Source organism: Opisthorchis viverrini (genome assembly GCF_000715545.1).
Source record: "Opisthorchis viverrini unplaced genomic scaffold opera_v5_57, whole genome shotgun sequence".
Lineage (NCBI taxonomy): Eukaryota > Metazoa > Platyhelminthes > Trematoda > Opisthorchiida > Opisthorchiidae > Opisthorchis > Opisthorchis viverrini.
Window position 1 is genome coordinate 972,575 of NW_008751714.1, and position 13,666 is coordinate 986,240.

The 13,666-nt window shown below is 43.4% G+C and overlaps 1 protein-coding gene across 1 annotated transcript in view; it reads right to left on the bottom strand.

Annotated features, from left to right (window-relative positions):
• The window catches only part of T265_03847 (hypothetical protein), a gene marked incomplete at both ends in the record, with an annotated part of 21,553 nt that extends 15,057 nt beyond the window's left edge, over positions 1–6,496 (bottom strand). Inside the window, one exon of the mRNA XM_009168428.1 lies at positions 6,408–6,496. Within this exon, the coding sequence (XP_009166692.1) occupies positions 6,408–6,496 (89 nt within the window). The remainder of the gene's footprint in view (positions 1–6,407) is intronic.
• Positions 6,497–13,666: the final 7,170 nt, after the last annotated feature.

Here is a 13,666-nt window from a genome sequence, read left to right on the forward strand (position 1 = left end):
CTGAGACGTCTTCAGGTGTTCGACAATCGTTGTCTCAGAACCATAGCCGTGTGGGTTGGTGTCAGCGAATCCGTAACGAGGCAGTTAGAAAGCGTGTTTTCGGTTGTGTAACGGGTACTTCCATTGAAGAATGTGTCCAGCACCAGAAGCTGCGTTGGTTGGGACATGTTTTACGCATGCCGAATCATCGTTTACCGAAAAGAGTACTATTTTCCATACCCAATTCGGAGTGGCGTAAACAGAGGGGTGGCCAACCCATGACTTGGCAGAGGAGTATGAAGGAGATCACGAAACGCTTGGGTGCTGTCGGTGCTACTCGCCTTCCAGGATGGGGACCGCGTGATCTCACTGTGCCGCTTTCAAATAAGTCATGGCTGTACGGCAGTGAAGCATTGGTGTTGAGCACTGATGTCATGCTGTCGTTGATGATGATGATGATGATGCGTAAACAACAGCGCCTAACTAACTTAGAGAGTTTTCACGCGTCCTTTATTTTCCAGTTCCTTACTCCATAAATGACAGCCAGGTGAAGCACACAGAGGGTTTGTCGTCGCTGTCGTTGATGATGATGATGATGATGCGTAAACAACAGCGCCACCCTAACTTAGAGAGTTTTCACGCGTCCTTTATTTTCCAGTTCCTTACTCCATAAATGACAGCCAGGTGAAGCACACAGAGGGTCAGTTTGTCGTCGCTGCGTAACGTGCGTGAACAACCTCAGTCACTCCCTCTGGATGAAGTCGACGAAGTTGGGAGCTCGTGACTTCGACGGTAATGTACTATCTGGCGTGAAAAATCTGGTCAGGCACCGTAGGAAGCATTTTCCAGGATTCTTGACCCCCAGTTGCAGCATAATCAGATACGATGAGCGGCGTGTACAGTGGGTCTTTTACTTACTCTTGGTAGGTTAATTAATAATCGTTCACCTTTCTGGTGCCTAGCTGCTATGCCGTGCGAAGTGAGCACGATGGGAAAGACATCCCTGTATTGGTCGAGCCAAGACAGGAGCAGTCGAGGTGCAGAGGTTGGGTTCGAACCACGATCATTCTGATCAGTGAGTTGGTGCGTCAACACCTGGGCTATCTCCAATACAAACTATGTGCACCCACCACTGTACAGCAAAGTTAGTCCTCTCAAAATATTCCCAATATGAGTTTCTACTGGGACTACCAAGGGCTTAAGGCCCATAAAATTCGATAAACTCCACGATCAACTTCCAATTCCGCGTGCCCAGATGCTCAACGTTTGCGCTCGAACGTTCGTGTTATGCTCCATAAGGAGCATACGTTAAAGAAAGGGAAATATTACGAATGGTGGTATTAGGTCGGATGTCTTCAATTCATTTTGCCACTGATAACACTTCGAACTTTACTGCAGTGCGAGTAAACAGGTACTCCAGTCTAACTGAACCAGGTGGGTAGGCTTTGCAAATTGGACCACGTTGAAAGGTGAACTTTCGACCCAGACGCACCCAAGCGGTCTCCATTAGATCTACCGAGAAAGCCAAACTTTCAGTACATATTTCATTGCCAGAGGGGTCAGTCAGGTCGGTTCGTGCATTTGTTACAGACACACCAAAATACTTGGACGGGGGATCCGACGAACATAACTATGGTGCAAGAAGGGTTGCTTTCAAAAATGGGAGCCATTCAGCAGCGCTTTTTGTGGTCCCTTCGCTGGAATACTTTCGTAACCAATAGCAGTAACGGTAGCGGCTTCGTGTGTACGAAGTTTGCCTTTGGTAACGTCAGCAAGCTACCGTAAAATAGAATTTAACCGATCTACTTTAGCCCCTTATAGTTCCAGCCGAACATAATCGAACCACGCGCTCTAGGAAATGTAGGCAGACCATCGAATCTTTGGTTGAGAGTGAATCGGCTAGCTACATTGATCAATGGAGTGGAAAGTGGACCGGTGTATCGCCTGATTTCATAAAATTGGAGTATCTAAATTCCATTGTCCTTGAGACCGTTTTAAAATTAGTCCCTCTCGTTTCGCGTTCTTTTCAGTGCGACAGGCAGATTAAGAAAGATTATGAGGCAACAGGTCTAGAACGTTGAGTAATTACGTATGTGCGACCCAGCTACAATAGGGTGAGTGGGCAACAGCGATCCGTGATACTCATACTCATTTACCTGTACATATATGTATAGCTAAAGTTATTTCGTACAATTCATGCCATTGCAGAACCTTTTCATCCGGCTCCTCCCCTGCTAGAGCTCAGCAGCTTTAGGACAGCGTGTGGTTTCCAACGTATATGTGACTATGCCACGGAGCCAAGGTGCATAATTTCGCTATTTCGATATCAGACTTTCTGAAATTTCCTACGGGGTAGGATAACGGGGCAAGGGCTATCTCATTTTTTGTGAAAGGAATATTCTGTGGCGTTTAGAGAAAATGCATTTGGCTGTTTGAATCTCAAAATAAAAGGAACCGTAACCTCACTCCAGCAGTCTGTTGTGTCAGCCCAGGACACCTTGCTTCGAAGTTGACTAGAATGCTAGTGGAGTTGTGTAAACTTGAAGGCGGCCTTGCATTCAGCTAACTAAATTCATTTAAACGTACGCAATCACTCGTGTACCACATTTGTTGCAGCATGTTAAGAGCTGATACTTCACACGTTTAGTAGCTTGAGTGGAATTTGTGCTCTGAAAGTGAGTACTAGGTTCAACAGCACTGATGAAGATTACGAATTTGTCCGTTCCTTTCCTTGTGCTGTTCGTTTCGTACCGTTCAAACATGAAAATCTAATGCCATTAAACTAGAACAAATGAGCATACATTTGTCTACTGCTTCCGGAATATTAATGCGTATGAACCCCTCATTGGTAACCACCCACAGAAGCATTCAGAATGGGTTCCAACGAGGAACAGCCTACACTGAATTAAATGGTTTCGAGTAGAGATGGGACGTGCTTAGAACTAATGTGAAAATGTAAAATAGATGCGCTGGTGCTATCCGGTGACCTGCGGATAAATTGCCCTAACTTAGGCCCTCAAACTCTCCATTACACTATGCTGTCCTTTAAGCTCCTCCGAAATGAGTTCCTTGCGAAAGACTATATGCCTTCCATTCTTTTGAGAGGGCCGAGGTAGACGAAGCAACTACGTGTCTTGCACCGGCTTAAGGAAAGGTCCGGTGTCTATGGATGTTTTCCGAAGCACAGCAGGGTGTGGTGGAATTAATCATTTCAATAGCAGTGTTCAACGCATAGTCTTCATTACGTGGAACTGACTCGTTTTGACGCATTACTGAGGTGAATCTGCATTTTTGTCGACCTAACCTATCCTCCGAAATGAACCAGCGAGTCTGTCTCAGATGAAGACCAAAAGGAAAAGCAATTATGCGACAGAGATACACTCTAACATTATAACAAAATGCTGAATGTTGGGAACTGGACGAATAATAAGTCACTGTCTTTTACACGTCCCAACTCAATCAAAAGCGCCTTCTTTGTGAACCCTCCGTAGGCTAGATTACGTCACAACCACAAAACCGAACGATGCAGCCGGAGAAGTCGACTGTTTCTGAATGGTAATAGCAATTTGTTTCCAGATTCACTGTCTTTGTGATGCTTCCACCTTGGAAGCAGTTTAGTCTTGATCGGAACATGACTGTGGCTTTTGCTTCAAGGTATGAAAGCATAGTAGGAAGATACGACACCCAGTGCGGTGGTTCATACCAGTTATCTAAAGCCTGTGAGCTTCTTGTCGTGTGCCACGAGTTGCAGCTGTTTGGGGAGTTGTCAGGGCACGCAATCCTGTGGAAATGTCAGATACTGGTCTGACTTTATTCAACCAAGTTTACGGCGATTAGGAGTTTCAGTACTTTACACCTCTCTGGTCTAGAGCCAAAATAATCATTGTTCATCTGTTCGTCAGCTTTTAAGCAGCATCAGGAGCACAAGAATCATTTTGTCGGCAGGCTTGACCCAAACTGATTCCTGAACCCGATGTTAGCTTTAAAAATATTTTAGACAGATCGGCCGCAATTTGATTGCGTTTTGAATCGCACTCGTGCTGATGGCCAATTTTTCGCCAGTATAAATGACATGCATGAATCCAATAAAATTCCCGTAGCATAATCAATTCCACGGACAACCGGATGTTCGCTACCAAATGGTCAGCACACCCGTCTGTCTAATATGCGTTTGATATTTTAGGCAAACACGTTAGGCACAGATACAGCCGAGAGAGAGTGATGGATCTGTGTGAGTGATCTGGACAATTTATTCCCCTGAAAAGGCAGGTGGCTGGGTAGACAAAAGGTTACATCGTCCAGTCTGCGGTATGAAATTCATTTTCGCTTATTGTTGGACTTTAGGAATGAACAGAAGCGGACACTTCTATGCACATCATGCACATGGTTTGAATCAGATTTCTGGATTATTGTGAAATACTCTAATCTTGTCGGCTCTATGTTGAGAGTGAAGAACGTAGAGATGACGACCACGTAATTTCACATCATGAACAATCTTGTTAGTGACAACCAGACATGTTCGAACAGTCAGCACGATAATGTTCATATCCAGACAAAGTGCCTCATTGTCCCCTGCTTAGTCTGGTAAAATAAACCAATGAGGATGCATTTGGCTGCTGGCCTTTCACTTGTCCTGACAGAATGAACCAGAAATTGCACACTTAAGTCCGAGAAACAAGTGAAGGGTGCAGTTATTCGAGCAGCTAATAACTGATTCTGACAAATATGATTACAATATCTGTGCAATGTGTATATTCCGCCCGTAATCATGTGAAATTAGTGTGTCACAAAACTGATTTCACACAAAGTTTACCGATGGACAACATTCAACTAAGTAACGCTTCTGGAAGCGAAAATTTTGCAACTCAGTTATGCCTAACGTAGAAATAACTTTGAGAATAGAGCTTTAAGCAATTCATTTAATTTTGTTCTCATGAAGGTTAGAAATGTTTAGCCCTGTTTGTTTTAGAGAGTGAACTAAAAGACAAATCTGAAACAGCTCTCAACTATTTATCCGCGTTCGAAAAAGACCCATTAACAAAACGTGCGGGCAATATGACTTGCTTAGTCGTCCGTTTGATGCAGTCTGGTCCCCTGCATGATATGTACCACCGACTTATTTATGGAATTAGTACAATAGAATAAGAAGAATAGACTGTCCATAAGTTGATTTCGAACAAGCCAAGGCATTACTATCAACATAAAATGGAACAGAGAATGCGCCTTTTTCGGATCAAAGTTTTTCACGAGAGATACCAGGGATCGGCAAACAACAAGAAGACAAGGGAGGCCCCTAATTTTACGTGATCCGTTTCCTGCATGTCAAAATTTTGTGCTACTGATCAAGAGTTGTCTTTAGGTATTAGTGCGCTTTGCAGTACCATGTAACTCTACCCACATCTATATCTGTGTTGACTAGAATTAGCGTCTTTTCGTTTTTAGGTTTCTATCCCCATCCCCTAGAATCTGGTACCGCACCCAATAGATCCCGCCTGTGAGGAAACCTCTGACTTTAGTGAGTGCTTCCTGAAACTTTGGTTAATCGATCTCGTCATCAGACTACTAAAAGACCGATTACTCACCGAGCAATCGTCCTATGGTAGCTGAAGAAAAACCTGTCTATCTCACATCTCTTCCCTTCGAACAATCCTCCACCGCATGCTCCGTGATAAAACTTCATCAGCTTCCATGCTGATGGTTATCTCTATAACTAGGTGTTTTACTCTGGTCGATGCATGTTCCATTTTCTTTAACAGTGGTCATAGTTTTGCCATAATGGGTGATCGAACAAGTCAGAAGTGTGGTGAGACAAACCACATGATGTTTGAAAATTTGACTGTCCAGAATGGCACTTACAATGTACAATATTTTGAATAGCTGGAAATAAATAATTCAGTGGCCCTGCTCACAGGAACCCTTTAAGAATATGCCTCGCATATCCTCTCATATGAGACGGTCATGTAGATTTGATCACAGAGATTGCCACCAGGATGTGGAGTTCACATACATTTGATGGATACATATGGGGTAGATTTCATTCTCACATTATCACTCGATTATACATAAGCGCGTGAAATGTGTACTGGGAATATTTCGAAAAAATTTTCAGCCCAAGCAATGGGCATAAACAGGAAGCACCAAGATATAATAGCCTAGCTGAGTTCATAGGGCGATTTAAATGCAATAGATAAGATGGTCGTTTGGTAGTCTCAGCTATTGGAATGTGCGGAGTGGAGAATATTCTAAGTAAGTTATAGAACTGCAAATAAAGCAATTCTATGGTGGAAAACTGAGTAACACTATATATGGGAAGTCAGATTTCTGAAAGTAACCCCGGAACACCCGGAACTCATTGAGACCCCGAAACTCCACCAAAATCTCAATAGGAGAGCCGACAAGCATCCAGGCCAATCAATCATTCAACTAACTTAGCAAAAGCCGATGAGTGTTCCGCCATGCCACAGAAGCATGACCGAATCTGATCAGCATTCGGGCATTTCAAGGAAGCACGATTCATGTTGATGAATATTCACTAAACGCCCATCAGACAGCCTGGATCAATGTCAGAAAGTGCCGTTCAAATAGCGCGGGGGCTTTGTAACTTTGCACTCGCTTGTTCGGAATATAGCTGTGTTCCCTCTGTGAGTATTTTTTCCGGCACTGGGCACTGGAGGGGGATCAGCAACAGATACAACAGATTGGCAAATCAGCAGATATAACACGCTAACAGCGGGTTTACCCCTATTGGGAATCACCACCAGTTCGCATATCACGAAAACCAAGTCTCAAACCCGCTACTTTTCAGCATAGATTGGCCCACTTGCAGGCACTGGGCACTGGAGGGGGATCAGCAACAGATACAACAGATTGGCAAATCAGCAGATATAACACGCTAACAGCGGGTTTACCCCTATTGGGAATCACCACCAGTTCGCATATCACGAAAACCAAGTCTCAAACCCGCTACTTTTCAGCATAGATTGGCTCCACTTGCAGATTGAAATCTTATTAACTTTATCAAATCTCCTCACACCACCAATACACTCATCTGGGAAATGAAAAATTAGTTGCTCTAGAAGACGCTTTTGATAGATATTCTGCAGGGTTTCCCAAGGCTGAAAGTAGATTGTATTGCTCACACTTCAGATCCGAGCATCTCTCAATGATGACCTTTGAGGAAGGGGGGCTGTTGTTGAACTCTCCTCTTTCTTTTGGTGCTCCTTTTGAAGTCAGAGAAAATTAGGTTAACCTATAGGGTTTACTTATTACTATACAATCCTACTAATATATACATGTTTCTGTGGGTAGATTTTTTCTACCTCTCACAATGTACTACTTATTAGTATGATCTTTCTCGCATATCCCGGTATCATCCGGTCTGCGAATGAGTCTGAGGACATCTGATTGCATCAAAAGTTTTTGATTTGTCTTCCTTTAACAGAAATCAAAATGAGGGTGTACCGGTATGCTTCTAATTATCACGTTCTCCCTCAAACACGGCCATTCCAATCTCCCTCCCCTATACCAACCCTGAACCATTTTGTGGCTCAGGAGTGAATTAAAATCCCGTTGCGTGGGACCGATTCTCCTCGGCGTGGTCTATTGTTGATTATCAAGTCCATCGGACATCACAAAAGTCCATCACACAAATCCTTCAGCGACTCTCCAGCTGCCAATCCACGCATCTCTTGCTGGTAGATGATTTTAATGCTCCCTAGGGCTCCTTGATGGAGCTCCAGCGCATCGGGTCCAGTGGACATTTTGCATCAGTGCTGACCAAAGTTGTTCAACGGAGCGCTTGTACCCAACAGACACTTTGCAGACCAACTACCATCCCTGCTGGATTTGGTTATTACCAACGAATGAAACTTCGTTGATCAACAGCTAATTAAGGCTCTACTTGGAAACAGTAACCACTTCGTGATGCCTTTGGATTTCATCTGCTACTGGATCGGGAATCCGGAGCTTCAACCGTGGATTTGAAACCTCTGCAATTCAGATTTCTGAACAATGCATATCTTCCTTGACCAACGTAAACTGGGATCAGTTTAAATGGAGGAGGCGTATGTGGCCATTTACGAAGGAATTCACGAGGTTGACGCAGTGTTCTTCCCAAAGAAGCCAGTGTGCAGTCGAACTGACCAAAAGGAATCAGCGTCTTCTGGAAACGAGGTCCCAACTCTTCTTCATCAAGATAACTAAAGGAAGCACAGAAGATGGCTTGACATTTCGTAAAATGCGGAACCGCTGCGAATCAGAAGTCCGCCAATGAAAAATACAAAAAGTCAAGTCGCTCGGCAGCTACAAGCCTATTGACTTCATTAGCATACCGTGCAAGATCATCATCATCATCATCATCATCATCATCATCATCATCATCATCATCATCACCATCATCATCATCATCATCATCATCATCGTCATCATCATCATCATCATCATCATCGATAGCATGACATCAGTGTTCAACACCGATGCTTCACTGCCGTACAACCATAACCTATTTGAAAGCCTTATTGTAAAGAAAAGAATAAAGGTGGACGGGGAAGGGACTTAGTGCTAGGTTAACACAATCATTCCGAGGTGCGTACACCTCCAGACATTCACTCAGGCAATCTGGATAGAAACTGACAACAAGAACCCCACTGACATCGGTTGGCAAACCCTCTACGGATCTCACTAAAGGTTTGTTACTATCCTTTGGAATATAGACACCCACAGTCAAATCACCATTCTTCTCCACGTCCAATTTTATCCTCAGAATCCCAAACGGTGCCGGGATGATCAGACAATTACAGCGCAAGATCAGTTACTCTGAGCGACATCTTGACTGTCACTGAGGGGAAGAACAGTTTAACTGTTCGATCTCGGAATGGTGACTCTCATCTTTTAGGGCGAACACTAGCGAGTTCGCATTTTATCTGTAATCGCTTCTATGTAAAAGTTTCGTTTTCTGCTGTATGTTCACTCTGAATATCAACCTGTGTTTGACAGTTTGGAAATGCTGTTAGGGTTGAGATTGCCTTCCATTACTTGCTTGGGAATACTGAATCATTTGCGTGGGGACATCTACTGTCTGGCCGACAAAACTGATTATCTTGCACAGTTAATTGTGAGGATTCTCCATTACTTCTATTATTACTGCAGCGCTCGCTTCGAAGAAAAAAATGACAAATAAGGTCTTAGCGAAATGCACTCGTTTGCATACTGATTCGGTTTTGACGGGAGACTCACCTGGAACCCGCCTGGATCTCTGCTTTATGATGAGTAACTTTCAAATTAGGTCTTTTGGGGGGGAAGGGCAAAGAACGAAGATCATCAGTTTGTCATACAGAACTATACAGTCACATAAAATAAGGAAGAATTCATCAAGTTGAGGGAGTATTGTTGTCATTGGACGTCCTTCAAACCTTGTCTGTGATGTTCAGGTTTTTCACTAAAATAATTGAATAATTCCGTGCAGTGACTCGTTCTTTTGGTCCATTCTTGGGACGGATAGTCTACAAAGTTCAGTTGGATATCAGCATTTCCATAAATTTCTCGAGCCTTTCTTCTTTAAAATACGATATGACGAACACAGCACATTGACTACTATCAGTAAATGATTTTTTACGCCAGACTTACTGATTGGAGGGTTGCGAATCACTTGTTCGAAGACACGAGTGTGATCCCCAAACAGGCGGCTTCAGGTTGACTGCTGTCCCGAGTCCTTACTATCTGCATGGCAATAATTCAGAAACAAAGACGTAAAAAGCAACGTCGATAGTTTAAATCCTATTTTTCCGGATAAGGTGTTGGAAAGTTGGTACGATGAGTGGAGGCAAAAACAGAGAATACTCGGAATTCCCCTGATTGGCTTGAACCTGATGGCCTCAGTTCGCAATGGTTGTTCGACGCTTTTAGTGCAAAGAACTTACTCGGAATTCGTTACGTTGTATCACACTGTACTACTCTTTTAGCCCAGTTCAAATCACACCATCGGATTTTGTCATGCGGGAATGCCGTCAACAACGGATGAACAGCTAATTTTAGATGAAACGTGTGCGTACAATTCGTCGGCGATATGATTTGGGTACAGGTGAGTGTACCGTCGGAAATTCAGATGAACTGATTGGATCATTACTTAATACTTTCCTTATCTCAGATGAAACGTCAGTATTCGCGGCAGAGTATAAAGTTACAGTAGAAAGGTAGCCCGTTCCAATCAGCTCACGAAAAACGCTGACCAAACTCCGTCAATATTTTTCTGGACGGGCGCACCTGCAATTAAACTATTCTACAGAATACAATGTAGCTTTTCCAACATGTCACGCTAAGCCATGTGCTTAACACAACATTTTGTTAATCCAAGTCTCATCCAAGTCCCAGGCTGTACAACCCATCACTCTATCGAATCCAAACGTGCTTAAATCGATAATCCTGCTTGATGCAGCGAAGATTTTTCGATACTGTGCAGTGCGAAATATTGAAGCACAGTCTCTCGCTTGTCACCGTTTTATGTACATTGAAAGCAAATAGAGAAGCCCATTTTAAACAAAACACCGGAGGTGTTCCCATATGAGAAGGCAGTTGGGATTCGAACAAAGATCACTTTTGTTGATTGATTGATTGGCAAACCAGACTGATTTGCAAATGAGCGTATTTCTCGAAAACAGTGTAGTTTGGGTTCAAATAGATCTTAAGGCTGACGGAAACTCGGGGTTGCGCCTACTTGATGAGCCCCAAGAAGGGTGAAACCGGTCGTGGGCTGTCGAAGAGTTTTCAGCAACCTTGTTAGTAGTTTACCTTGTGAAAAAGTCACTTTTATTACGTTCGTCACTGAGTCAGTTGTTTATTTAGCTTGAAATGGCTCGGCGGTTAAAGCACGAAATGACGTGGTTCGGAATCTATATTGCTTCTGAGCTTGGACAGCCTGGCAGTATCTCAGTCCCCGTGCACCTTTCGGATGGCTTGGGGAAGGAAGTGGTTACAGCTGAACAGTTATTATTTTTATTACAGCTGTTTGTTGATGCATAACAAAGGGAACCCTCTGTAGGTTCCGGTACTTCCCGGCCCCGTAAGGTGGTATTATACTGCAGTTCTTCCAAAGGCGCCCATCGAGTTGCGAAAAACAGAGTGGTAAAAAACGAATTTCGGTTTAATTAGCCCGATAAGACATCCAAACCTTCATAATTCACCGACGGGGCCTTGAACGACAAGTATTAACTAGCGTTGTGGGAGTGTGTGAAACCCAGTTTTCTGAGACAGGTGCACCTGGGTATATTCCACTAGCGAATTGTGCAATTTCCACGTACCCGTGAAGTCTTGTGATAAATAGCCATTTGCAAATTAAGTCAGTGTCGATGGGGATGGCCAAAGTTCCTCTGAATTTCTATTTATGATATTATCATGAGCAACATCAGAATTGTTTCATTGGATGGTGAGGACTCAATTCGAAGAATCCCCCTGGGTGAGTTTTTGAAACTCCCAAATAAGGAAAGAGTTAGTCGATCCCAAGTGGATTATGATCGCTGCATACACCATTTGCCAAACAAATGTACGCGGGCAGCTGTGATGTGTATGAAAGTAAATTATGCTGTTGATAATATGAGGAGATTTGGGAACTTTCAATTATTATCTTGTTCTGTAAATGAAGGCAATCACATGCTGTGAATCCCGTGGTTGAGAATGAGTGTGCAAGTGTGAGCCAATCACAATGCTGATCAGCCACTCGTGATCTAGCGGTCCTGTGCAAACTAATAACAGGGGGGTCACGGATTCGAGACTCTCGGAAGTTCCGTGAGGTGAACACTGCTGACGATTCTTACTAAGGATGAAACAGCTGTACAATGCTTCCTGGCTAGTCAACATAAATTGGCTTCACTTGCAGGACGAAATCTAGATGAGTGGATTGCACGTCCCTGTATGGATTCCAAATTTCATTCCGTGCATCATCGCACTACTTTAGTGAAGGCCGTGTGCAGTCATATTAGGACCGACAGCCTGCACTTTTAAATTACGGATCTTGAAATACACTGCAATATGTCTCTCATGGGAGAACAGATGTGTGTAGTGATGTGTATAAAAACGGGGTCCACCGGAAGGAAGAAACACCAGGGCTTTTTCTCATGAAGCTGATGAAATCCCTTTAACAGACCGCTGCTGTTTTCACCCTTCATTGTGCTTCTCAAGGAGGGGTAATCTCCAAGATATGCTTACTATTGCCTCAACTGAAATAGGAGGCGTTAAAGATTACTACAAACAATAGATTCCACCGTTATCCAGTTGTTCCCCAGTTGATATCAAGTTAATTCGCGAACGAATGTATGACTCGAACAAGCAGAGCTGGTCAAGGCGACTACTAATTACCGAACTGCTAGGCTGGATTAAACATAGAGGGCAGTAAGTGGATTGGGTTGATCAGTGTGTTCACCAACAAAATGTAATGACGAGATTCATAATTTTCTAGTGTGACTGTGAAGAACAAGTGTTGGCACAGGCCAAGTGAAATCTGATTGCCATCCACAATGCTACAAGAAATAAAAAGCAAAGTTGGTTTACTGTTGGAACTGGTTGTGGAAACAGTCGGATGATTTTTGTGACGGAAAAGTGATTTTCACTGTCAGTTGCATGAACACGTGACCAAGTCTTTAGCATGTTCAGTGCAAACAAGTGCGTTATAGGACGATCACACCACCTGTGGTGACCTTGAGACAATACCATACGCTCTGTACATGTCGGACCAGAATAAATACACTACACAATTCATAAGTATGTGCAGGTGAAGCGCGTGGAAGGGTTAGAAAATATACTTCGGGCGAAGAATGCACCGAAAAAGCCACATTGAGGTCTGCAAGTGTGGTGGAACCGGTGTCTGACTGAACACGGATGCTCCGTCGTTGCGTGCATTTTCGTTCACACCACACGCAATCACACCTCGCATTTCAAGATTTACAAACTTCTACTCCTATCAGGAAGGAAGGATCGAAATTGCACATAGTAAAGGACACAGAACGCGAAAAGAATTTCTTATTATTCTTCACAAGGATGTATAGCTAAAGCAGCACAAGTAGACGTTAGTGATCCTTACTTTCGTCTACCAATCTCTTAGTAATTCCACGTAGAATGTTTATGTAATATGCTTGTAAAAGTTGGACGGGTCATCAAAGTACGCGTCATTGAATGAGGTTTTGTCAACAAATGAAAGATGAATCATCGATTAAATTTCATGAAATGCACTGCTAAACATGAGGAAATGTATTTTCACCACGTTGGCCTTTGTAGCAATTGATTCTGTCGTGTTTCCATCTGAAATGGATGAACGTAGGAACTGGCACTTTGGTCCATGGTTCGAACCACCCTCTGCATCTCGACGACTCTTGTCTAAACTTGAGCAACCTGGCACTATATCAGCCCTCGTGCTTTCTTCGGGTCGGGTGGTCACCTATGATATTCTGGTGAACAAGCGAATGTGCACTGACTGGATAGTCGCCTCAGACCATATGTTTATACAATCTCCAGAGTTTTCCATAGTGGACTCGAGTATACGGATCGGGGCCCACAATTGTCAGCCATGTTTTCTGTATTATTGTGTGACCATTCACTGTCCCGTTTCCTCATCCGAATTTCTCGGGGACCTTGGACAATCAGACTAGGCACTTCCTGATACCCATTGAATCATGTAAAGTTAAGCAAAAGCTGGTTCTTT